This window comes from Diospyros lotus, chromosome 12 (genome assembly GCF_014633365.1).
Source record: "Diospyros lotus cultivar Yz01 chromosome 12, ASM1463336v1, whole genome shotgun sequence".
In the NCBI taxonomy this organism is placed as follows: Eukaryota; Viridiplantae; Streptophyta; class Magnoliopsida; order Ericales; family Ebenaceae; genus Diospyros; species Diospyros lotus.
In genome coordinates this window covers 13,808,730-13,836,511 of record NC_068349.1, presented here as the reverse complement: position 1 = coordinate 13,836,511, position 27,782 = coordinate 13,808,730, and the positions used below count along the sequence as shown (strand labels likewise).

Below are 27,782 nucleotides of genomic sequence, written 5' to 3'. Positions count from 1 at the left end.
TAGGTGTTTCCTTTCCAGTTTTGTGGAAAAGGGGACTCTTTTTCTTTAAAGCTCTTTCCTAGACTTGGAAATTTATCTGGTTATCAAAATGTCAAGAGGCTTTTGATAGGCTCAAGCAATACCTGAGTTCACCCCCAATCTTGACCAAGCTCTCACCGCATAAGCCCCTCTACCTTTACCTTACAGTAACAGAGGAAGCAATCAACTCAATTTTGGTCTGAGAAGAAGATAAGAAGTAAAAACTAGTGTATTATACCAACAAGAGATTATCCGAGTGAAGGTTTTGTACACTTCAATGGAAAGGCTTGTCTATGCTAGTTAACATCAACTTGAAATCTCATATTGTATTTTCAAGCCCACTTAGTGATCGTCCTGACAAGCCATCTATTGAAGCAAATCGCAAGAAAGCCTGATCTCTTGGGAAGGATACTCAAGTGGGGTAATATAACTCACAAGCTATGACATTAACTATCAACCATTACAAGCTATCAAGGGGCAAGTCCTGGTTGACTTCACTGCAAAAATATGGGTCAAGTACTCGAAAGCACCACCCAATGAATGGTGGTATCTAGAGATTGATGAAAGCTCAAACTCAAAGGGCAGTGAGGTGTGTCTAATTTTGAAGAACCCCAAAGACCAAACTTAGTTGTATGCATTACACTTTTGAGTTTTAAGGCTTCCAACAAAAAGTTCAAGTACAAAGCCTTCATTATCGAACCTAAGTTGGCTTGAGCAAATGGTAGCGAAGTATCTATAAGTATGACCTAATTCTAACACAGTTGTGCAACGAGTTATAAGGGAGTTTGAAGCCTAAGAAGAGGAGATGGCTTGGTACCTAGGGCTAGTCAAAGGTCTAATTGTGAAACTCAAACACATTAAAATCAAGCATATCCCCCATCTTATAATGCTCTGATGGATGCCCTTATTAAGATTTCTTCTTCGTGCTTCCTGAGTAACTCCCTAGTAATGCTCATTGAGTCTTTATAGTAGAGAAGCATTGAGGAAGTGACCAAGCACGTATGTTTGGAGAATAAGCACACTTGGATGGATTTAATAATGGCATATCTAGTCAAAAGGGATTTCTCAAAATGAAAGAAGGAGACTTGAGGCTTAAAAAGGTAGGCAACAAAATTGGTCATGATTGGGACTGAGTTTTATGAAAAATCATTCACTTGCCCCCTTCTAAATTGCTTGGGCCTAACCGAGGGTGACTATACCATGAGGTAATTTCACAAAGGGATTTGTGACAACCATATTCGAACTTAGACACTATATAAAAAAACCCTTCAACAATGAGGGTTGGCATCAAACAACTCATCCAAACTTATGAGAGATGTCAAAAAAATGACAACTTGACTCATGTCTTAACCATGATCGTCTTCCATTTGTCCCCATCTTAGCCATTCACACAATAGGGAGTGGATATCATTAGACCATTCCCTTTGATGGTTAGGTAGAATAAGTATATCATCATCGATATTGACTATTTTATGAAATGGGTAAAGGTTGAGCCCGTCGCTACCATTTTGGGTAGAAAGGTTCGCTTGTTCTTATAGAAGAGCATCGTCTATAAGTTTAGGATTCATTGGGTCTTGATATTGGACTATGGAACCCAATTTGAGGATTGAACAATCTAGGAGTGGTGCAAAGGTTTAAAGATCAAGCATCACTTTATCTCAATTACACACCCCTTAAGCTAATAGTCAGGTTGAGTTGGCTAATCGAATCTTGTTACATGGGCTCAAGACTAGGATAGAAAAGGGCTAGTGAGAGTTGGGAAAAAGAACTCCCAAGTATCCTTTGGTCTTATCGAATGACTGCTCGAACCTCCAATAGGGATACACCTTTCAACCTTATGGATTCAAGGTAGTCATCCTGATAGAGATTGGGTCCCTAAGTTTTAAAGTACAATATTTCTAAGCAGAGGCCAATGAGGACCCTTTACGAGCCGACTTGGATCTACTAAAGGAATACCGAGACAAAGCTTGAGTCAAGTAGGAGGCTTATAACTAGAGGATCACCAAATCTTACAATCGAAGAGTGAAATCCAAGTATTTCTTCCCAAAGGACTTCATCTTAGGCTAAGCTAGCATCAGCCACCCTTGAGACTCTAATAAGTTGGCCTTAAACTAGGAAGGACCTTACTAGGTAGTAGAAGCATTGAGGTTGAGTGCATATTGGCTAGAAAATCTCCAGGGTGACCTATATTGAGAACTTCAAATGTAAAAATTTAAGAAAATTTTTCTAGTATAAGAGAAGGGCATCATCCCTCTCGTGTAATAGACCACCGAGAAAGGGACCATCCCACTCAAAAGCCTTTTTGATTTATGAAATTCATTTGGCAATGAAAGATGTCCTTTATATTGGCATCATTGTTGCTTGAGTTTTAAAGTTAAGAATGTGACCACCCTACTCGAATCCTAATCCTTTCACCCTTGGGACACCTATGCCAAGAAAGGGCCATCCTACTCGCATCCAAAGTCATTTCACCCTCAACACACTAAGCCCTATTCGTACCCGAAGTCCCTTTACTCTTAGGACACCTAAAATGAGAAGAGGGCCATTTCACTCACATCCTAAGTTTATTCACCCTCTAGATGCCTAAGCCAAGAATAGCACCACCCTACTTGCATCTGAGGTTATTTCGCTCTCAGGATGTGTAAGATGAGAAAGGGACTACTCCACTTGCATCCTAAGTCCCTTTGCTCTTAGGACGCCTAAGACTAGAAAGGGGCCACCCCACTTGCATCCTAAGTCCCTTTGCCCTCAAGACGCTTAACTCGAGAAAGAGACCACCCCACTTACATCTCAAGTCCTTTCTCCATAAGACACCTAAGCCGAGAAGGGGACACCCCACTTGTATCCAAAGTCCATTTTCTTTGAGAATGCCTGAGACGAAAAGGGGATCCCCCACTTGCATCCAAAGTCCTTTTGTTTTTGAGACACCTGAGAGGAAAAGAGGACCCCTCATTTGCATCCTAAGTCCCTTTGCTCTCAGGATGCCTAAGATGAGAAGGGAAACCCATTCACATCTTAAGTCCCTTCACCCCTCGAGCACCTTATGTTGAGAAGGGGACCACCTCACTTACATCTTAGGTACCTTAAAGGCTTAGAGGGGGACCACCCCACTCACAACTCGGCCCTTTAGACTTGGGATACCTAAAGCTGATAGGAGAATCACCTTTGCTTGAGTCACTACAGTCGAGAACTTAAAACTTTAAGAAAAAAAGACATTAAGAAAGAGGAATGAGACTTATTTATCATTGAAGGGGTTTGAGGTTGAGTATAAAGAGAAGAAGGGCCTAAGGTCAAGTACATAAAAAGGAAAATATAAGTATAAAAAGAGAAACCTACATTTACTATTCTTCCTTAGACCTCCCAAGATATAACCTGCCCTTGAGAGGCCAGGCGACCCAATGTCCTCGATCTTCGCTTGAGAAGTCCCCTGTGATATAGGGTGTAACGCTTCGCTTTTTCGGGCGTGTTATAACTTGAGATAATTCCAGGACAATAAATTTTTTCTTCCTTTCAACTAATCCTAAACCACATCATTCCTCGAATCCGTCCCAAAATTCTCATTCATTTTTCTCGAAAGAGAATCATTATACACATCAAATGCGGAAGCAAAGATTGAACCTGATACTTAACATTAATCGAAATTCAAATCTTACATCATCGTTCCTCAACATAACTTAATACAAAGCATAAGTCCTCAACTAACATTAATCCTGATTAGGGTTATACATCATCATTCCCTAAAACGTTCAGATTTTAAAGTAGTAGAAATTAAATACATGGGCTACATAACATACGTTTCATTCATTATTCAATTCATCATGCACTTTGCTAAGTGCCATTCCTTACCTCATTCATCCCCGTATCTGCTACAATCTCCATCTGGAACGTTTGAATATTCCAGGGGTAAAGCCTAAGTTAGATGATGAATCATCTAAGTAAGGGTATAGAAAACATATTTCGTGCATAAATGCAATGTCTTACTTCATCATAAGGATCAACTGCACCCTTTATGCTACTCACCATTTTTGCGGCCACCTCTTTCGAAGCCGGGGTGTATGGGTGCACTCATGGTAAAGCAGCGGTGCCAGTTCGTACTCCCTACGGCCACAATGCCCGTGATCAATGATATCAACGTGTACATATGCATTTCATAGCATGTCATGTATGCAGTCTATGTGATAGATACATATCAGAGTATGTCAATATGATGAAAGCATCCTCGAGGATCGGGGTTTGAAACATAAATCACCTATAACCAACCATTTTCCATAAAATCAAATCCAGTTGGGAAGTACCACTTACCTTCTCAAGCTTATTGGACTACCTTAATAGTCGTGTTTGTCTCAAAATTCGTGTATCGCCTTGATTTGCGTGCTAACCTCAAAATTCGCACAAGTCACTTCAACTTTAAGTCTCAAAGTATACTAATCACCATATTTGATTAAATAAGTATTAAAAACCTATTTTTCCATAATTTCTTGCATTTTCTTTCATTTTCTCTCTATTTCTTTCTATTTTTTCTTAATAAATCTAAACTAAATATTTTCAAATATTTCACTATGACAATTCATAAAATAATATTCCTGAATTTCTGAAATTTTTTAGGGATTTTTACTTACCTTAACTTAGCTTCTTCGGCTATCTCGGTATGCGTGTCATAACATCGAAACGCGTGCCCAAACCGTTATTCTTGCCAAAATCTCCAGAATATTACCGAAACATAATTTCCTATTTTGAGAATTTTTTTAGCATTTTTTTTAGCATTTTCCATTTTTTTTTCTTTTTTTTTCCCTTTCTTTTCCTTTCTTTTCTTTTCTTCCCTTCTTTTTCCTGCCCTGCCTCCTACTACGCGCGCTGCCATGCGCGCACTCGGCCTAGCTCTGTCGGCGCTCCAGCTGGCCGCTTCGATGGCCTGCTGCGCCACCTCTTGCTATCCCCGGCCTCCCGTCATCGCGGCCTGCTCTGCTCGCCCCCCCTTGCTCGTTGCCTATTTCCATGGCGGCTATGGCTGGCCACAACCGCACCAGCTCCGCCTGCTTAAGCCTCTGCTCACCGCCACCAGCCTTGCCGGCCACCCTTGATCGCCACCAGTCGTCCGCGTTGCCTCCTCACCTTGATCGACCTCCTCTGCATCGCTGGTCACGTTGCCCATTTTCTGCCATGGCCGAATTCGGCCATTGCATGTTGCTTTCATTGCCACCATTCTCTCTCTCTTTGTCTTTCTCTCTCTCTCTTGATCTCCCATTTGCTTACTGCTCTCAATCGACCAAAATGTATCCCAATTGATAGACCCACTGCCTTGGCCACCACTCCATCCGTATGCATTTATATATTTATATATATATATATCACTGTTGAATGCTTGCCAACCATGAACATCATTTAATCGGAAAATCTCCACAACCCTCACTCGTTGTCTTTTTCTTCCAAATTGCACAAATCTCACTTGATCATGAAAGATTTTGCAGAGGCCTCATCACGTTGCAAGACATGGAGTGAAGGTTGCACGACATGGGTTGAAATGCAGAGGCATGGCTTCTCCTATGCGTATATATATGTATATAACTATATAACTATATATTATACTATAAAAATAAAGAAATTATACATTTAAATTTAAAAATTCATTTCTATTCCATTTAGAAAATTTTCTAATTGCATATACGCCCTCAAATGCTGAATTAAATTCTATTTTAATACTGAAAATCAAAAATTAATAACTTCAAAATTACTTGATAATGACGATTTTGCCACAGTGTCCTCACGGGACTATTGTTTCATCCCGAAACCACTGAAGGGTTGCTTATTACAAAAAATCGAAGCCCCCTCAGGCTTCCGTTGACTTCCCAGAAGTCTCCTACAAAGATTCGATTTTATAGCCTAAATAGCAGCTGCATTTTAACTGTACCGAAAGTCGTTCCCGATCTGATTTCTTTCGATAGCATAAATCCTATCTCGGGATGCTCATCAATGTCGTATCATTTTCCTTGGACAATTTCACTCTAAGACACTCCCTGTAGTCGATTCGGTACTTATAACTACTGTCAAGCCTATTTTTCGATGTTTAAACATTGCTTAAATTACGTGGCTGACAGCCTTATGCCAAAACGGGGTCTTACATTCTCCTCTTCTTACAAAAATTTTGTCCTCGAAATTTGCCACATATGCTAAATCTCAAATTTTCATCCTCGAAATTAACACCTGACTGATCAAATAACTAAAGAAGATTCTACTCGAAACTTGCTATGCCTCACCTTAACTCATCACAAACTTAATCATTGCTTATCTTTACTCGAGCCAACCTATTCAAGGTTTCTTATAACTGTTGTTTCCTCATTCTCGTAGGTATTCATCACTTGATATAACCTCAAGTTCCTGACAATTGACCACAATCATCTTCTAATCATGTCGTATAACTATCTCATCAAGAAATCTTTACAATTAATAGATTCTATCTGTCTCCAAATCTTTCTTTTGTAATATAACTTTTAATATCAATTTGAAACCTAACGTTATCTTCCAATCTAGCAATACTAATATCTATTCATCCATACCCATAACTCAAATAAGTCTTCGTACTTTTCGAAGTGATCCTCAAATAACATTTTATATCATCAGATTAATCATTTTATCCTCAAATTAATCCTCGAGTAATAACGTTTCATGTCAACTAACTTTAATCATGCTCGATCCTTAAGGCACCATCTCATGCCAATTGACTATAATCATACTTTACCCTAAGGAAATCATCTGATTTCTTTCCTCGCATTTGACTATCGGCTCTTTTAACTTCTAGTTAATCGTAGCACATGTTCATTTGCCAACTCGCAATCTCTATACTTGCTCCTCGACTCTAACGTCCACACAATTTGTGACATCATTATCGTCCAATCAGAATCTCGGGACCATTTACCCTCAAGCATCACAATAAAGATCTACTTATCTCTCATCTAGTGTCATACATGACCTTAATATTACTTCGAGGGTCTACTTTACTCCTCTACCTAAACTCTCATTTATTGAGAATCCACTGACTCTCGCATTTCATTCTTTAGATCCAACTGACTATCGGCAGACGACCTATTAAATTAGTTCTTCCTAGGCACTATGTCAGCCAGCACACAAGCTACTACCATCCACCCGATCACATAGGCTTATTCCTACACTATTCGTTGACTCTCATATGGCCGGTGATTACGTCACCACATAGGTAGCACTTACAAGGCTCACGAGCATCTACCATATCTATTTCACATGTCGGGTAGCTTTTCCTTTGTGCCACCCAAAACACGACCATCTCATGATCCCATTACCATACTAGATATCGAGGTGTTCTACTCCTCGAGCCTTGCACTGTGTCACCCACTCTCAAGATGACCACGAACCCTAATACAATTCTTTAAATATGACACTCAGTCTGTATTCCATCCATCATATTTTGGGTTGATTCTCTAGGCTTTAGGCTTCTTTCAACCTTAGCTAGTGGCTCACCTTGCACCCTAGACCATTGAAACTTAGACCCATATAAGGTACAGACCCTACTGGGTAGTCCCAGATCTTCAGCATTTGATCGTCTCCTAAGCCTTTTGCTATGATGCTTTGGTCGACGGGTCTCCCGTACCTTACCACAAGCCATCCATTAGCCCTCTGCCCGTGGGTCCCTAGATTCAGATCCGTCACTGCGAACACCAAACTAGTAGTGTCGTCACGCTACTAGGGTTCCTTATCCCGTCTCTGCGAGTCACCTTGGTTGTACCACCGTCACCTCATCAATTCATGTAATTCATACGCCATCATTTGGCCATCTACGACCTCTTGCTTAACCTAATCCGTTGAATCCCCGATCTTTACATCCCATTTCTGAGACACTAAATGATCCTCGAAAATACTTATCATTTCATCATAACTTCAATAACTAAATCATGTCACATCATGATTCGATAACCACAGTTATCCTATTTTTCATTGCAAGGATTTTGACTAATGACCTCAAATCAACAGTCTCTAAATCTCTCGGATCCATAATTATGGTTACCAAGTCAACCTTACACCCGAATCTAACTTCAATAGCTAGATCATTCTACTTATACTAGCCCCCATCAGGCTTTTACTATTCACTGAGAATAGTAATCGTATGCTGGAATAGTGTCTGTACGTGAATAGTACACCAAGTAAGTTCTCAGGAAAGAGAGGTAGGTCACAAATGGAGACACTTAAATACAAAGTCTTTTCTTAGCCAGAACTTTCCTAGACATGCACTTCCACTACACAACACTTAAATCCAATAACCTTTAAGCCTTCAACCGATAATCCCCAAATCTCCAAATAAGGATTTCGTCTTACGAACCATTAATTTCTTTCCCCTAAGCCTCTACTTAGGGTTCCTACTAACTGGGTTTATCAATATCGGATCCCCTTAAGTCTCCAACTTGCTATTCCCTAATTTTCAAATAGGGTTTAACTCTGATATCAACTATATCCGAGTCACTTAGGGCTTCCAATAAACTTAAGCTCTGATACCAACTGTAACGCCTCGCTTTCTCGGGCGCGTTATAACTTGGGATAATTCTGGGACAATAAATTTTTTTTTTCCTTTCAACTAATCCTAAATCACATCATTTCTCGAATCCGTCCCAGAATTCCCATTCATTTTTCTCGAAAGAGAATTATTATACACATCAAATGCGGAAGCAAGGATCGAACCTGATACTTAACATTAATCGAAATTCAGATCTTACATCATCGTTTCTCAACATAACTTAATACAAAGCATAAGTCCTCAACTAACATTAATCCTGATTAGGGTTATACATCATCATTCCTTAAACCGTTCAGATTTCAAAGTAGCATAACTTAAATATATGGGCTACATAACATACGTTTCATTCATCATTTAATTCATCATGCACTTTGCTAAGTGTCATTCCCTGCCTCATTCATCCTCGTATCTGCTACAATCTCCATCTGGAACGTTTGAATATTCCAGGGTAAAGCCCAAGTTAGATGATGAATCATCTAAGTGAGGGTACGGAAAACATATTTCGTGCATGAATGCAATGTCTTACTTCATCGTAAGGGTCAACTGCGCCCTTCATGCTACTCACCATTTTTGCAGCCATCTCTTTCGAAGCCGGGGTGTATGGGTGCACCCTTGGTAAAGCAGCGGTGCCAGTTCGTACTCCCTGCGGCCACAATGCGCATGATCAATGATATCAACGTGTACATATGCATTTCATAGCATGTCATGTATGCAGTCTACGTGATGGATACATATCAGAGCATGTCAATATGATGAAAGCATTCCCGAGGATCGAGGTTTGAATCATAAATCACCTATAACTAACCATTTTCCATAAAACTAAATCCAGTTGGGAAGTACCACTTACCTTCTCAAGCTTATTAGACTACCTCGATATTCGTGTTTATCTCGAAATTTGTGTATCGCCTTGATTTGCGTGTTAACCTCAAAATTCGCACAAGTCACTTCAACTTTAAGTCTCAAAGCATTTTAATCAACATATTTGATTAAATAAGTATTAAAACCTATTTTACCATACTTTCTTGCATTTTCTTTGTTTTTCTCTCTATTTCTTCCTATTTTTTTCTCAATAAATCCAAACTAAATATTTCTCAAATATTTCACTATGACAATTCATAAAATAATATTCTTGAATTTCTAAAATTTTCTAGGGAATTTTACTTACCTTAACTTAGCTTCTCCGTCGGCGCTCCAGTCGACCTCCGTCGGCCGCTTCGGTGGCTTGTTGCGCCACCTTCGGCCGTCCCCGACCTCCCGCCGTTACGGCCTGCTCCGCCGTGGCCCCTTCCTTACTCGCTACCTATTTCCATGGTGGCCATGGCTGGCCACAACTGCACCAACTCTGCCCGCTTGGGCCTCCACTCGTTGACCACCCTAGGTCGCCACCAACTGCCCGTGTTGCCTCCTCTACATAGCTGGTCGCGTCGCCCACTTTCTGCCATGGCCGAATTCGGCCATTGCAAGGTTGCTTCCATTGCCACCATTCTCTCTCTCTCTCTCTCTCAATCTCCCACTTGCTTGCTGCTCTCAATCAGCCAAAATGTATCCCAATTTATAGACCCACTGCCTTGGCCACCACTCCATCCGTATACATTTATATATATATATATATCACTGTTGAATGCTTGCCCATCACGCACATCATTTAGTCAGAAAATCTCTACAAATCTTGTTGTTATTTCCTCAAATCTTGCTACCTTTCTCTTCCAAATTGTGCAAATCTCGCTCGACCATGAAAGATTTTGCAAAGGCTCTATCACGTTGCAGGACATGGAGTGAAGGTTGCAGGGTATGGGTTGAAATGCAGAGGTGTGGCTTCTCCTATGCGTATATATATGTATATATCTATACAACTATGTATTATACTATAAAAATAAAGAAATTATACATTTAAATTTAAAAATTCATTTCTATTCCATTTAAAAAAAATTCTAATTGCATATATGCCCTCAAACACTGAATTAAATTGCATTTTAATACTGAAAATCCAAAATTAATAACTTCGAAGTTACTCGATAATGACGATTTCGCCCCAGTGTCCTCACCGGGCTATTGTTTCATCCCGAAACTACTGAAGGGTTGCTCATTACGAAAAACCAGAGCCCCTTTAGGCTTCCTTTAACTTTTTGGAAGTCTCCTACAAAAAGTCGATTTTATAGCCTAAATAGTAGCCGGGGCCGGTAGGGGGCCATGCGAGAAGCGGGTGGCACAACAGGCGCGCTGGAGTGCGCTGGGCGAGCGGGCGTGCGACCTGCGTAGTTGGTGTACCGCAGGGCCTCGGGTGCTCCAGCAGGCCCCGCTGGCCAATTGTTTTAAAATTTTGAAATTTTGGGGGGATTTTAGGGCAATTCTTGGTTGATTATGGGCCCTGGAGGATTTTTCAAAAATAAAGAAATTTTGGGTATTTTGGAGAAAATGCCAAAAATTTTTAGAAGTTTAAATTATATGAGTTTTTCCTCCAAAATTGATATAAATTGATGGGTTGATTGAAATTGTGAATTTATGGAGCCTGGTGAAATTCTTAGAAGAAAGAATAATTAAAATAAATAAAAAAAATGACGATTGAGCATCTTAATGAGAATTTCTTGCTAAGTGGAGTGTAGTTAAAACCCAATTTTGCTAGTGAATCCTGGGGTTGAGGGAAGGGAAGGACGAAACCTAGTTCCCACCTAGGGCGTTTCGTGTTGAAACATAGTCCGCCTTTTACAGATGGCCCCGCAGACGGACAATTCAAGTAATTGTTCACGAGTGGCAGCCGTAAATGGGAACAAGGCGTCACACCAGCCTGGAGCTCGAGAAGCTCAGCACATCAGAAGCTTGACTCGAACTTGAAGGCCCCGGTTTGTTGGCCACTCGATGCCTCTTTCGTTGAAGATGAGCCTTTTCGACCTCTGGTGAGGAGAGAGTACCAGTGACAACCACAGAAATCGGTCAGGTACGAATAAGACCCTTTGACATCGCAGCAACGGCCTTCCCCTTACTTATAGTAGTCTCGGAGGTCACCTCGACGCTCTTTTTCAGCACGCGCCTCGCCACCGCCTTCACTGTCAACTCTGGTACCATTTTCCCTGAAACATGAAGTGCCATTAAGAGCCATGGTTAGCTTAAACCAAACAAAGGCACGTAGCAACAACGTACCCATGTATTCAGATAAAGCCCGAGGATTTCCCCTAAATTCTACGAGCTTTGCGAACTTGAGTTGGGGTGAAGACAAAAACGCATCCACTAAGGCCTGGCTCTCCAAATCGAGACCCTCATACTCCACCTCCATAGGGGAGTTCAGTTCTGATTGCCAACACAGGGTATTTCTCCTTGCTAAGATTGTCTAGGAAAAAGCTAGGCTCCTTCTCGCTCAAGGCCACCTTGAAGAAGCCGTCCTTAAAATGTTTAAGGGAGGAGGTGAAGGCCTTCAACAACAACTTCCCCATGCGTCCGGTTAAGGAAATGCAACTACCCTTGCAGGCCCCTTTCCAGTAATAGTAGTGGAAGAAAATCGGCTTGGTAGGTTTGCGGCCAAGAAACTCAACCAGCACTTCGAAACCGCAAATGAAGCCCCAACCATCCGGGTGCAACTGCCTCAGAGCAACGTTCATCGCCTCTAAAATCGAACATTAGAACTCGGTTAGAGGAAGCTGCAATCGTAGCTTTGCAAAGAGCACCTCGTATATATAAAGAAACCCGGGGTCCGAGACCGAATGGCAAACACACTCTTCCCTACCACAAGGACGACAGATGAATTTATCTTCCCTTTTCTTAGTCCCAAAGAGGGACAAATCCCTCTTCATCACCTCCATTGAGTTGTCAGTGGTCTACTTCGACACAATCTAGGCAACCTCTTCCCTTACCTAGTTGTATGCGCAAACAGAGTTCGAAGCCAAGACGGCCATTGGCGAACAAACTAGCACACCACTCAACTAATCTAAAGGAAAATTAGCAAAATTCAAACCCAAGAAGAGGAAAGATAGGGGAATAGTTCGAAGATGAATATAGAAGATACGCACATGCAAAGACATCACATATTAATAGGCATTGTGCGAGATGCCCAATGAACAAGCAACAACCAATGCGATCTCGCCACGTATCCCATAATGAATACCCTGACGAGCCTGCCCCACCTAGGGTAGCGGGCCACTCCATGCCTGCAGGCGGCGCCTCACATTCTCCGACAGACACCTTTATTCCCAGAGCTTGCGGAGCCCGTGCCCAATCAAATAAAGGTGCCAAAACGACACTAACTCAATCAAAGGCACCAAATCCCTCGAAAACATCTCGAGAAGACAGTGGCCAACTCGACCTCGCCCCACAGACACCAAATCCCGGGCATAAAAAGCCCACCAAAGCATCAAAACCACAATGGCCGAGCAAGACACGCAAGAAAATTCCAACATAAGCAAAACATTGCAAAAGGGAAGAAAATGAAATAATTTGTTATTAAGCAAGGGGCACCCAAGAAGGTTACAAGATTCACACAAAAAAAACCTATGCTACTACACAAAATCATGGCTCGACTTGACTCTCCTCCATCGGGTCTATAAGACAGCAGTCCTAGATTTCCTTGAAAAAGTCGAAGGTCGAGAGATCTAGCTTTGGGAAAATAGCTTTGACGTGGGACAAGGCCACTTCATACCTCTTCCTTTTCGACTCCTCCGCTTCCACCTTAGCCCTCGCCATCTCGGATCGAGCAACCGCCACCTCGGCCTCCGCTTTCATCTTCATCGTCGTTTCCTCGGATCTGGCTAATTCCACCTCCGCGTCCAACTTTCTCAACTTCGTGCTAGCAACGTCCAACTGGATTTGAAGAATGCCAACCGTACGATCGGCCTCGTCATCTTATTTCTTAGCCTCAACAGTAGCCGCCTCTACAGCCTTCTTGACTTCCCCCTGTACTGACTCTTGGGCCCGATTCAGTTTCTCTTTATAATCCGCCTTCATCTTGGTAAGACTGGTCACGGTACCCACCTCAAGCAGTTGGCAATCTGGAGCACTTGACACTCGACCTGATGGAACGTGACTGGTTTCCCCAGATCCAGCAACCTTTGATTCGACAACGGATTGAGATAAGTATCGATAAAAAGGTTGCTTCAGAATTCAGGGTCCCGAAATGACACCAAGTAGCTCCTGGGACCAGCGAGACTCGAACCGCCAGATGGTAGAGTCTCCCTTCGGAACCTTTCTGCAGCCTTTTGTGGTGAGCCAGTTCCTCGGAAATGGTAAGCTCCCCGGGCCTAGGAGCCAAAGGCTTGGTGGAAACAACCGAATGAGAGGGTCGTGCAACAGAGGAAGCTTACACCAGCACAACTAAGGCCTTCCCAATTGCCTTATCCGCCGGCATAGAGTCCGACGCAACTTCATTTTCCTCCTTGCCAAGTATCTCCATCTCTTCCCTAAGATATTTCTTACGAAATGCGAATGTCATTTTCCCTACAAAAAAGAGTATGTGGACATGAGAACGAACAAAGAAATGACCGCTTGCAAGGTTTACAAAACCCCCGCACTCCCTTTTATTACAAATCTACGATAGCAAAAGGATTTTGAAATTCAGGGAGTTACTTGAGCCAAGTAGTTTGAAAAGCACAAGCGGAAAACACAATCCCAACCAGAAGCCTTGAAAACGCCAAGAGTTCAAAAAAATCGCAAGAAGTCGAAGAAACCCTGGCCCAAAAGGGATCTTTATAAAGATTGTTGAATAGCGCTTACGACACAGCCAACGGTTAAGGGTCACCCATCATTGATCCACCGCTATGAAACCACCACTTGTCACACATTTAAAGGGCTATCAATTATCTGTCAACGCCTCGAATCTTGAAACCACGTGCACCACAAATCAAAGCACAAAGAGAATTGTTTCACCATAGAGGCCAAATTGGCTTCAAGTGTCCTTAGAGCCAACATCCGTCCACACGAGACCATGCGTCAACTCAACCATCACTGGTATATACAACAAAACTTGTCTAGACTTCCCCTCCTCTAGCTCGAACGCTCGCTTCTTGAGCATCTGACCTGGGAGGCTGTGGACCGTCCTAGCCCAATCTTGGCCCATCTCTCTTGGCCTAATCTAAGCCCATCTCTCTCGGCCTAACCCTGGCCCTATGCCAACCTGCAACAACATCATTGCAGCATGATACTGGTATCTGTGCGCCCACTCAATTCCTATCCTCATTTATGGCAAATCTCATCCTCATTAATAGCGGATCCCATCCACATTAATGAGGGTCCCGTCGACACCATGCTACCACCTGAGAACCTCCACCGACTCCGGATACTCAATCTTATCACCCGCAAACACACGACGCATGCATGCAAAAGGACTTCTTCTCTTTCTATATGAACCTACTCTCTTCAGAGCAAGGTATGTTCTTTTCTTTGGCTCACTAATACTCTACCACTTTTTACCCTCTTACTTACTCGAGCGTTGGAATGGTTGCAAATGCCAACCACCCCCTTGACAGACCAATCGTCGAGGCCCATCCCTCACCGATTGCAGGCTCGCCTCTAACCATCATTTTGTCAGGAAGGAACAAACAACATTAATTAAAATCTATTTAAAATTAAAATTAACCAAGCTTTTCTTAATTTCTCAAATTAGAAATTAAAGATAAAAAGGCCAAGAACATTTTGAGCAACCATCATACAAATTTTAAGTAGATGGTGTTTATGATATTTAAAAAAATAATAATTATCATTTTTTAATAGTAGGGGTATTTGTTGAAACAAGTTTTAAACTTTAAATGAAGTTGGTGTAATTTCTCAAACTATAAGTGTGGTTTCTATAATTATACTAAACCTCAAGAATGATTAATGTAATTTACTCAATAATTTTCTATGTATTTACACTCATTCAGGTACATACAATAAGAAAATGTTATTTGAATACTCAATTGTGACAATGACATATTAATGTGATCTATGTTTATATTGATATTGATATAACACAAAATAGAACATATAATACAAATATAAAAATTGTCATAACTGATTACCTAAATAACATTTTCGATATACAATATGTATAGGTATCCAATACACATATTCAGGATGATATTACCTCTATCCAGTATAAGTTAGCATCGGAGGCTCCAAATTATATATATAGGTGATTGATTCTGAAAATAATAAGTAATTGGGCATTTGAAAATCTGTTGGGAAAATTGAATAGAGATTTGATAAACCATAGAAGCTTATCAAAATCACATTTTTCTACCACGTAATAGAATACAAATATAAATACAAAAGATAAAATTTTAACATGGAAAACCCTCCCATATTAAGGGAAAAATTACGGGGCAAGCTCCAAGAAATATTTCACTATTATAAGAATAATTACAAATATCCTCACACACTCTACTCTCTTTCAACTGATACAAAAAATATAGTAGCACACTCTCAAAGACCCTTACTTTGAAGCCTTTGGTTTTCTTGCCTCTCATCTACCTTGAATTCTTGCTTCTTGGATCCTCAAATTTTGATGCCTAAATCTTATGGAGAGAAAGGGATATTTATACTTGAAGCTTACCCCCCTATTCATTTATCAACCCAAAGATTTCAAGAGAAACTTGTTGCTTTATTGTTAAAAACTGCTTATTGCAATTTGGTGGCTGCCTAATTTAAGCAGAATTAGGCTGGATCCCAACAATTCTCCCCTCTAGTCTATAAGTAAGGAGAATAGTGATAGAAACAATTAAATGGAGTCCATATCGGCTAACTCGACACTTAGTTGAAGCTTCTCCCGAGCTACAACCTTGGTCATCATGTCAACTGGGTTTTTATCAATAAAGATCTTTTCTAATATGAATTGATGTTCCTCCACTGCTAACCGCACCCGATGGTATCTTACATCAATGTTCTTTGTGCGCGAGTGATACATCGCGTTCTTGCTCAAATCTAAAGCACTTTGACTGTCACAGTAAATGATAGTCTTTTTCGACTTCATTTCCAATTGTTGAAGGAACCTTGTCAACTAAAGCATTTTGTTTCCTGTTTCGGTCATGGCAACATATTCCACCTCTGTTGTAGATAACGCAACACACTTCTGTAATTTAGACCACCATGATACAGCTCCTCCTACAAAAGTAAATAAAAATCTTGAAGTAGATTTCCTACTATCCAGGTCACCTGCCATATCTGCATTTATATATACCTTCAAAATTGGTTCAAATCCTCCAAAACATAAGCACATTTTTGTATTACCTTTGAGATATCTCAAGATCCACTTCACAACTTTCCAATGGTCTCTACCTGGATTGGAAAGAAACCTACTGACTACTTCTACCACGTGAGTGATATCTGGATGTGTACTAACCATGACATATATTAAACTTCTGACTGTAAAGGAATAAGGAATCCTAGCCATGTCTTCATTTTCTTCTTGATTGGTGGGACAACTCTTTCTATTGAGTTTAAAGTGACTGGCAAACGATGTGCTAACTGGTTTAACACTCTGCATGTTAAATCTTTCCAAAACCCATTTCACATATTTTTCCTGTAACAACCATAGCTTTTTAGCTTTTCAATCTCGTAAAATTTGTATTCCTAGAATGTGCCTTGCAGGCCCTAGATCTTCCATGTTAAACATTTTTGACAACTCCTTTTTTAAATTGCCAATCATTTCCCTGTCCTGCCCCACTATCAACATATCATTGACATATAATAGAAGAATAATGAATTTGCCACTTGAAAAAGTTTTAGAATATAGACAATGATCTGCGTTAGTTCTAGTATATTTTTGACTTATCATGAAAGAGTCAAACTTCTTATACCACTGTCTTGGAGCTGACTTCAGTCCATACAAACTCTTCTTCAATTTGCAAACCATGTGTTTCTTCCTTTTCTTTTCAAATCCTTCTGGTTGAATCATGTAGATTTCTTTCTCCAAATCATCATGGAGAAATGCAGTCTTCACATCAAGTTGATCAAGCTCTAGATTCAAGCTAGCTGTCAAACCAGTACTGTTCTAATAAAGCTAATTTTGACAACCAGATAAAAAATCTCATCAAAATCGATCCCTTACTTTTGTCCAAAACCTTTCACGACTAAGCAAGCTTTAAACTTCACTGGCATGTTAAAATCCCTCTTAAGTTTGAACACCCATTGGTTTTTTAAGGCTTTCTTGCCTTTCGAAAGTTCCACAAGCTCATAAGTATTATTTTTTTGCAGGGAATTCATCTCGCCATGCATGGCTCTCTTCCATTAGCTTCTATCCTTATGAGTTTGAACTTCATCAAAGCTATCTAGATCCCCCTCATCAGTAAGAAGGATGTACTCTGAACTAGGGCACCTAGAAGAAAGTTGTCGCTCTCTCTCTGATCTTTTGAGCAGTGGTGGAGGGGGCTGCTCCCCTTGCTCAACAACCTCATCATCATTTCCTGCATCATCTGTAGGATCATCATCTATCCTTAACTAGCCATTAGTCTGATTATCACCTTGAGTATCATTATCAATTGGATTGGACAAGTTCACTATAGGAACTGGATTTAGATCAATCAAGCCTTTACTGCCACTAGACACTTTCTTCTCAGCTTTTTCAATATCATCAATGGCTTGATCTTTAATGAATACTACATCGTGACTTTGAACGAGTTTCTTCTCAATCGGGTCATACAATCTGTAGCCAAATTCATCAAGATCATAACCGATAAAGATGTACCATCGTGTCTTAGCATCAAACTTTGACTTCTCATCCTTCGGAACATGAACAAACGCCTTGCATTCGAAAACTCGTAGATGATCATAAGAGACTTCTATGTCATACCAAACTTTGTTCGGGACATCACCATTCAGAGAAACTGCTGGAGATAGGTTGATAACATGTACTACTATGAGCAAAGCCTACCCCCAAAACAGATTTTGACAATTTTGCTTCTGAAAGCAAACATTAGGGTCTGGTTCATCCTTTTAGCCAGACCGTTCAACTATGGAGTCTTTGGAGGTGTCTTTTGATGTCTAATGCCCATCTTTTTGTAGTACTCGTCAAAAGGACCACTATATTCACCTCCATTGTCAATACGAATACACTTCAATTTCTTACTAGTTTCTCTTTCAACAAATACATGAAATTGCTTGAAAACATCAAGCACCTGATCTTTGGTCTTCAAAACATTAGCCCAAAGTTTCTTTGAATGATCATCAATAAACGTCACAAAATAAATTCTACCACTAAAGGATTTTACTTTCAAGGGATCACAAACATCCGAATACACCAACTCTAGCAAATCTGATTGTCTTGAAGAAGAGTGACTCTTGAAAGCAACTCTATTCTGCTTCCCGGCCATGTAATGCACACATTTCTTTAAACTTGCTCTCTTTACACCTAAGAGCAGATTCTTCTTGGCTAAGAAGTTTAGTCCATTTCACTTATGTGGTTAAGTGTCTTGTACCATATCTCGGCTATCTTCTCATCTTCCACATCATTGATGGAGTCACCAACAATGTTAGCTTGTGTCACATACAAGCTAGGACTTTTATTTCCTCATGCCACAACCAATAAACCTTTAGTAAGTTTTCACTATCCATTACCAAAGGTGTTGCAATAGCCCTCATCGTCAAGCCTTCTCACTGAGATTAAATTAAAGCGAATATCAGGCACATACCTAACATCCTTGAGAATTAGCCATGCTCCTTTATTGGTCTCCAAGTGGATATCTCCCATGCCAACAACCCTTGAATAATTCTCATTACCCATCTTTACCACCCCAAAATTACCGAGCGTATAAGATGAAAAAAGTTCCTTCTTTCATGCAACATGTAAAGCAACTCCACTATCAATGACCTAACTTGTCTCTTGACAAGAAAATTTAATTACCTCCTTATCACAAATGGTGGCAAGGTCAGCAATGAAAACTGTATCGTTGTGGTCACAATGTTTCTTTTCTTCTTTAACGTTGCCCTTTTTCATATCTTTCTTGAACTGGAAACACTTCTTTTTAATGTGTCCCAGTTTGCCACAATAGTGACACTCTACATTTTTGTAATTAGGCCTTAACTTGCTTCGGCCTTTATCTTCGGTGATGAAAACCTTAGATTGCAAAGATGAAGCTTAAGATCTTCTCCTCATCTCTTTGTTCAAAACAACACCCTTAATAAGTTCCATCATCACTACACCATTAGGAGCGAATTTACAAAGAGACATTCTAAATGTCTCCCAAGAGTCTGGTAAAATACCGAGCAGCATGCTTGAATCTCATCGTCAAACTTTACACCTATATAAGACAACTATTGCAAAACTCCTTGAAAATCACTCAAGTGATTAGAGATAGTACTATCCTCCTTGTAGTATAAATTCATCATCTTATTAATCAAGAAAAGTTGTTTGTTGCCGGTCTTTCGAGCATATAGAGATTCAAGTTTCTCCCACAATGACTTAGCATGCGTCTCATCACAAATATGATTGAGCACGTTGTCATCTACCTATTGTTGAATAAAACCACATACTTGAGCGTGTTCGAATTTTCAGTTTTCATCGATTTTCGATTCGGGCTATTGTGTAGTAAATATTGGTAAAGTAAAAGAGATCATTCATTTTTCTTGTCCATGCGTGATAGTTGGTTCCATCCAAACTAATTATTCTACTTGTACTAGCCTCCATCATATTTGAACTAACTTTAACTATTCACTATGAATAGTAACCATATACTGGAATAGTATATGTACGTGAATAGTACACCAGGTAAGTTCCAAGAAAGAAATGTAGGTCTCAAATAAACACACTTAAATAACAAAATATAGTGGCATACTCTCAAAGACCCTCACTTTGAAACCTTTGGCTTTTTTGCCTCTCCTCTATCGTAAAGATTGTTCTTGCTTCTTGGATCCTCAAATTTTTATGCCTAAATCTTATGGGAGAAGGGTATTTATACTTGAAGCTTACCCCCCCCCCCCCCCCCCCCCCCCTTCATTTATCAACCCAAAGATTTCAAGAGAAACTTGTTGCTTCATTGTCAAAAACTGCTTGCTGCAATTTGGTGGCTACCTAATTTTGGCACAATTAGGCTGGATCCCAACAAAATCAGTTCCTCAATTTTCATTAGCACATCAAAACAAATTCAATCTTCATTTGCTTAGCAGCACATAATACAAAATGAGTAATCATTAGTTCAATAGCACATCCAGAATCCGTTCCCATTAGTTGAAAAGAGAGAGAGAAAAAAAAAGAAAAAGAAAGAAAGACTCATGGTTTCATAACCTGGGTTATTGATCTCGTGTCTCTTTTGTTTTGATCCTAAAAGACTATTTGTTCTTTTGTGTAAAACATGAAATCTTTAAGCCTAAAAGACTTGTCGAGAATAAACAATCCAATGGATTTTGGGAATGTCTTTATGAATCACTTCTGGAAATGTATATGTATATGTACAAGTCAAGTCTAAAAGTCTAAAACTAAATAAAATAAGATAAATCTAAATAATAAACTTATTAATTCTAATTCCTTATCTTTTGAAAGGGATTGTTGCTCGTCACACTCAAGGCTCATTCTTTTTAGTATTGTTGGAGGTGTGAGATGACTTGCACAGTGATGAAGATGCTTGTCAATGACTTGCTTTTGTTTTCTCACGATGACAATGAGTTGGTAGCTACTATGAAGTTGTGCTTGGAAAAATTTGCCTCCTTTTTAGGTTTCATGGTTAATCCTTGGAAAAGTAACTTATTTGTTTGTTTCTTTGGACGGGGGTTCGGACGAGGAGTTGTATCAGTTGTCAGGGTTTTGGAGGGAGTCCCTGCCTATTCGTTATTTAGGGGTCCCTTTTATTTACTATGAAGTTGACTTATTGGGATTGTAAGTCTATCTTGAAAACGGTCCTTGGTGTCTGGTTCAAAGAGTTGATTGCTTTTTCTGTTTTTTTTTTTTTTTTTTTGACTTAGGTGTTTGAATTTTACCCGACTAATCCTGAGAAGAGCAATATTTCCCCTTGATTCGTCATCCGGGTAAATTCATATGCGATTACAGTCTATATACACTCGGAGTGGACTTTCGAAAAATGACTACTTTCCCTGTGGATCCTATCTTTACGTCGTGCAAACTGGACTTCTAGAGGAATGATAGGACACACCATAACCTTACATCCACGTGGGTGACTTGTTTTCCAGCTTTACTACTGCTTTCCAACTAATGCTACATTCCAACAATAATTCTATCTTATAAGACATCACAAGAATTTGAACCTCTGATGTTTCTATTATCTTCTTTGTACTTTATCTTTATGCCATGCCCATGGATGCAGGGTGCTTGCGGTTGGTGTAATGCAATCAGTCTTGTCCACTATTCATGTGTATTGGGCTTCTTTGTTTATTTTGCCAAAGAGAGTGTGGTGGGAGTTAAAAGGGTGTGTTGAGGACTTTATTGTGGAGTGGTTCTAACTTGAATACACATAAGGCTAAAGTTGCTTGGAAGGATGTTTGTTGTCCCAAAGATCAGGGTGACTTGGGCATTGACCTTTGTTTGTTTGGAACAAAGCGCTGCTGTTTAAATTGACCTGGTGCACCATGCAAGGGGAGGAGGAGTTGATTTGGCTCAAGTGGATCCACAATTACCATATTAGGGGACGGTGTTTTTGGCTTCTTTGAGCACCATCCAGTTGTCCTTGGTACTGGCCAATGCTACTTCAGTTGAGAGAGGTGATGTGACCTCATGTTCAATGGCATATTGGGGGATGGTCAGTCTATGTGCTTGTGGCTGGCATCCGCTCGAAGTCTTGCTAACCAATACTCTTGGCAATTACCTTGGGAATTGGGATTGTCCATGTTATTGAGGAGGGCGCTTGGCAGTCGCCAAGGGTGGAGTCTCAAGCATTGATGGAGATCTAGGGGGGTCTATGCTTGGCTTGCCTACGGATTGACAGGTCGACTGAATGTGTTGTAGCGGGTTCCTGTGGGGAATGGGATTATTTGTGAAGTCTGCTTTCATTGTCCTTGCAGTGCAGCACGATAAGGTTCCTTGGAGTAAAATGGTGTGGCATAGTTCAAGGATTCCCTCCTATGCCCTCATTTTGTCGCTTGCCGTTTGGTAAAGGCTATCCACCTTGGATCGTCTCAGCCTTTACCTTCCTTTCCTTAACAAGGTGGTGGCAGAGATTTTGGTGTTCCTATGGGCAACATGAAAGTGGAGTGTGAAGCGACCTTGGTAGATTGCTTATCACCTCATTCTTCATGCAATGGTGTACTTTCTTTGGCAAGAGCGAAATAACAAGTGCTTTTATGGGAAGGAGTGTACGGAGATGCAGTTGGCACATCAAATCTATATAATGGCATGTGGACCAGGTTCTGTACGCTTCAGTTCCCTTATTTGTTGCAAGGGGCTACGTTCTTTCATTGTTGGAGTCTTCCTCCGAAGTGACTTTGGTGACGTTTACCGGGTATGGCCTTCTTTATTTTTGTTGATCCTTTTGCTCGAGCCCGATTTGTTTTCTTTGTTTTGTGGTTTAGTTTGAGATATGCTTTAGCTTAAGCTGTGTACATTATTGCTCTTTTCGTTTCCATCCATTGTTCATTTACAGAAAAAAAAAAAAAATCCTCATCAAGCAGATTGGTAATTTCTATTGAGGGTATAATAGACATTCGACTCACTGACGGGGCATTTTGGGAAGTTGAACATTAATTTTGTTACATCATCGTTTTTGGTTTGAAGTCAGCGAGGGGGCAACATGTACAAGTCTTGAACATTTAAAGGGTTTTAATTGTAATTCCTGAAATGTTAAGGTATTCCGTCTGTTATACTAATCTCAGAATACAATATATGTGTAGTTTAGCCTTTTCAAATTTATATTTTTGCTTATGATTATTTATATCTAGTATTCACTCCAAAAAATTGAACCTATGCCTCCATGGAAACAAGTTGTCAACTAAAAGAAGAAACAAAAGCAACAACTCAAAAACATAGGTGAAATTTGAGAAGGTAACAAATCCAAAGGCCTCCGTCAGGCTGAGGAGGATAGCATACGTATCTACAACTTCATGACCCCACAAATCAGAACAATTCTGCATCAATTTAGAGCAGGAACTCTTAAGAATTTTGTATGCCTTCAATTAATCCTTTCAAACATTTCCAGTATGTACAAGAGAAACCAGGAGAGAGCAACAACATTACTAAAATTGCTATTTCTTTTCTTTTTACAAATGGAAATGGATGCAAGTGAATCAGCTTAGTCATAAACGTGTTAGTTTCAGCTGACCTGTCTTGGCTGGCTTCCATCCCGCAATGCGTCAGGTTTCTGCAGGTCTGACCTTGCTTGGCTGGCATAAGATTTGGCACCTTAACTCCGACCATTACCAGAATGAAGAATATGCTTACTGCAGTAGCGGGTCCTCCTCCTTTTCCTGCAGTTCCTTGAGACGGCTTTTTGCATATAATGTGACTACTATTGTTGTACCCACAGTTACAAAGAAACCAATAACATTGCAGATGATCTGTGCAGCTGAAAGGGTTCGTTGATCATGAGAAGCATCCGCCAGAGTTCGTATTAGTATGCCACTACGGTGACAAAAAAAGCATTATTAGATGGGAGACACTGGAGAGATATGACGAACCATCTGAGCTATCAATTGACACGAACAGAAGAAAGAACAAGCATTGGCGTACATTAGAAAAGAAAGACACTAGTAACCTAAGAAAAGAGTTCGAGAACAAAAAGGAAACAGAATTTTTCAGTCTCAGAGAAAAATAACAATAAAAAGTTGAAGGCAACCAAATTGTTCTAAAATGATATAGTTATCTGTACATGTGATCTGCAAACTTCAGAATAGTAATCCGGGAATGGTTGCAGATGAAACACCAATGTACGCCCACCTTTGTTTGGAGGCTTGTAAAAGGTAGCATTGCTTAGGGTTCAAAATTCTAGACACATTTCATGTTTCTTCCTTTCCACTATCTTCTTTATGCAGTTTTTTTTTTTTGCTAGTTCTTTATGCAGTTTTTATATGACTGATTTCTTATGCAGATAGACATCCCCCTTAGGTGTGTTTATTTCTCTTTTGCACAGGATTTAACCGTTTTATGAAATTTTCATTTTGACAAGAAAAGAAATATCACAAAAGGTTTCTTACAATCAAGCTACAGCCAGTTACATGGACTATTTGTAACCAAATAATGATAACTATGCTGAAGCAGGAGCTACATTCATCAAGAGTAGAATAAGTCCAATCCCAAACATGCCTCACAGATCATCTCAGCAGCCTCAACAGGGCCAGCAATCACAACCCACTATCTATCCGTCAATCAGTGATGGGTTATGTAACCTGCATTGCAGTACATAAACTTATCCCAGGAGATATTTTGAGTTATCACACTAGAAAATAACATGGCTTGGCAGTCTGCCAAGAAGCATACATCAGCCTAGAGGTGGACTATTAGCTTTCTATAACAGGGCTCTGGCAGCAGTCTTCCACAGAATCTAATTCATCGAAAATCTTTTAGTCAATTAACAAGTTACCACGGGAAATGTCAAACTGCAGATAACAGAGATTGTTTTGGAGGAGACAGACTGCCATGGTAGACATAGGGGCTTCACACACGCACAAAAAAAATAATAATAATAAAGAACTCTTGAAATTGGCATCTATAAGAGCAAATGTAGCTTTTCATGTACATGTTTTGGAACTCTGGTTCCTTTCTAAATGATCACACCCTCTATTTGAAAGGTGGTCTCTTTCTGGGCCGCAGATCATCCTGAACTGGGGAAGCCTATGTGCACCCCTAATTTAGAACTTTCTTGTCCGTTCCGCATATCTGTCTCATGTCTCATTTTCTGTATCATACCATATCCATCCTATAAGATTTCCGTAACCTCCCTGTATACTTTATTTTGCATTAGTCAAACAAAAATATTTCTAGTGATCACTAGGAAAGAGAAATGTCATGCTCTGCTGTTTTCACGCCTATAAACATCACCAAAATGGCATTAGGCAGGCAAGGATCAAGTAAATGAGGAATGCAACATGACAATCATATTTTAAAAAGTTATGAAAATGAAACACCTAGACATCCTAGGAAAACAATGGGCTGTTGTTTCAGTATATGTATACATAATACATCAGTTCAAACAACTTTTTTTTTTCTTTTTAACCTCTGGCTGCACACTTATGGCTGCTTATAAAGTTAAAAGTAATATTGGTCAAAAACTTTTGGTGGAACTTATCCCACTGTAATAAGTAGAGAAGAGAGACTCTTACGTGTAGATTGCAACAAAAATTTCTGGCAGCATTCCAACCAATGATCCCAACAAGTAAGGACCATACTTGACATTTGTCGCCACAGCACAGTAATTGTATATTATGTATGGGAATGGAGAAATCCTGATTAAAGTGACAGCTCGAAACTGGTTAAATGAATCTCCTTCTCCAGCTAATCTTATAATGGAGGCCTTTGTTGGATAATTTTTTAACCACCCCTGCATGTGAATCCAAAACCATTTAGCTTGAAAAACCATATGGGGGAAAAAGTTATTTTCAAACAAAAGTCAGGAAGGAAAGGAAATTACGCACTTGAATTTTATGATAGAAGAGTGAACCGATTAAATATGGAAGAGATACGCCAATAGCTACCGCACCAATGATTAGCAGAAATCCAAACCCATAGCCAAAAGTCATACCAGCTACCCACATGGAGGGTGTAGATGGAAGCAGCAAAGCAGGGAATAATGCCACAGAAGCAAAGATTAAAATAGCTAGAACTGGTGTGCTGAATGTACCTCTCTCCCAGTTAATGATAGGGATAATTTCCTGCAAAGAACAAGTAATTCATTGTTGCTTTTCTCACTTTCTCTTGACTATCTATTGGAAGTAACATCACCAAGCACCTCAAAGTTGGAGAAATGTATTAGAGACATTAGAGTGCATTCCATACCAATTCCAATTATCCTGATATAAGATATAACTAGAGTTGAAAATTCATGCACTTGGATATCTATACCTAAGATCTTTACTCAGAATCAGCATGAGACATGATGTAAATTGAGTTAAAATATACCAAACATCCTCAGGCAGCTGAAACATTTGAAAAATAATTATACTAGTCAATGGTTGAAAGATAACCAGGGAAATCCAAGAAGTCAACCTCTACCCTCCTATATTTTATTGTGATACCGTATGCCACATTGATCTACCAACAAACTCAATAAAAGACACCAAAATTACCAATCTTTCTTTCACATAAGATTCATGTCCTTGTTTTTAGGGGGAAAAAATGAAAAAAGAAAATGAAAGGAAAAATGACAAACATGTTAGCACAACCAATCTATTACCAGATTCTGGGCACAGGATAACAAAAGATAGAATCCCAATTACAGGAATTATTGAAAACATTAACACTCAACCCAATGCCACATGGGCTACATCACAGTGACAAACAACGAACAAATTCTCTGGATTATATAAATAAGCATTCAAAAAAATATGTGGAATTTTGTTGGAAAGAACAAGGACCTTGTCCACGAAGAAGGGACCGACCCAGATGAGAAAAACAGCGGCCAAAACCCCCACGAGGATCAACAGAGCCACAATCTTGGCCCACCGGAATAAACGACACCATCCTCCGCCGAAACACGGCGGCTGTGGATCACCTCCGGCGGTGTCGCAGTCCTCCGGTTCCCTCAGTTTGATGTAATCCCCATTGTCACCCCCAACTCTGAGCTTCAACTCCGGCACCACGCAATCGTCGTCCTGGTCGTGCCCGATGTACGTCATTTTCCACCGCCCAACGGGTCGCACTGGCCGGAGAGAAGTCAGAGCAAACCAGAACCCTAGAAACAACGGAATTGGATTCGTATGTATCTATAGAACTAATTAGAATCGATGTAAATCGGTGATTTGGGTGTGTATATATAGAGACGTGCAAAAACGATGATGTCTGGTGAGAAGGGGGTCCGGGGGAAGAGGCGTTGAAGCAAACGGTGTCGTGTCGGAGAGAGGCGTTAACGGAAAGTTGCGTCAGCTATTAACTGTGAATTCTTCACCTTCGCCGTCACTCTTGGAATCGCGTGTTACCGTTACGTGGGCCCCCCGAAACCAGCAGTGAGTCGGGAACCGACTCCATTAATCTGTAAATCCGCGCTTTTCAGGTTTGGACGGTGAGAATGGGAAACGTGGCGGAAGTACATGACGTGGCAATTCTTTTCATAGGTTAACTTATTTTTTTATAAAAATATTATTTAAACAGTTAAAAATTATATTTAGTGTGATACTCTTATATATTTAGTGTATTATGTCTTTAATTAATCCAAAGTATACAATACATTAATATAGG

At 40.1% G+C, this 27,782-nt stretch overlaps 1 protein-coding gene across 7 annotated transcripts in view; it reads right to left on the bottom strand.

The window, feature by feature from the left end:
- Window positions 1–27,455, bottom strand: part of LOC127813881 (uncharacterized) — a 51,278-nt gene extending 23,823 nt beyond the window's left edge. The window contains exons 1-5 of one of the 7 annotated variants that reach the window (XR_008026238.1): window positions 26,963–27,449; window positions 26,024–26,260; window positions 25,712–25,929; window positions 23,716–24,014; window positions 23,298–23,521 (exon numbers count right to left, since the gene is read on the bottom strand). Coding sequence is in view for 5 of the 7 variants with exons in the window: in XM_052354982.1 (XP_052210942.1) it covers window positions 23,831–24,014; window positions 25,712–25,929; window positions 26,024–26,260; window positions 26,963–27,223 (900 nt within the window). In the remaining 2 variants the exon portion in view is untranslated. The other 6 variants (XR_008026239.1, XM_052354982.1, XM_052354984.1 and 3 more) reach the window with 6 other exon arrangements.
- Window positions 27,456–27,782: the final 327 nt, after the last annotated feature.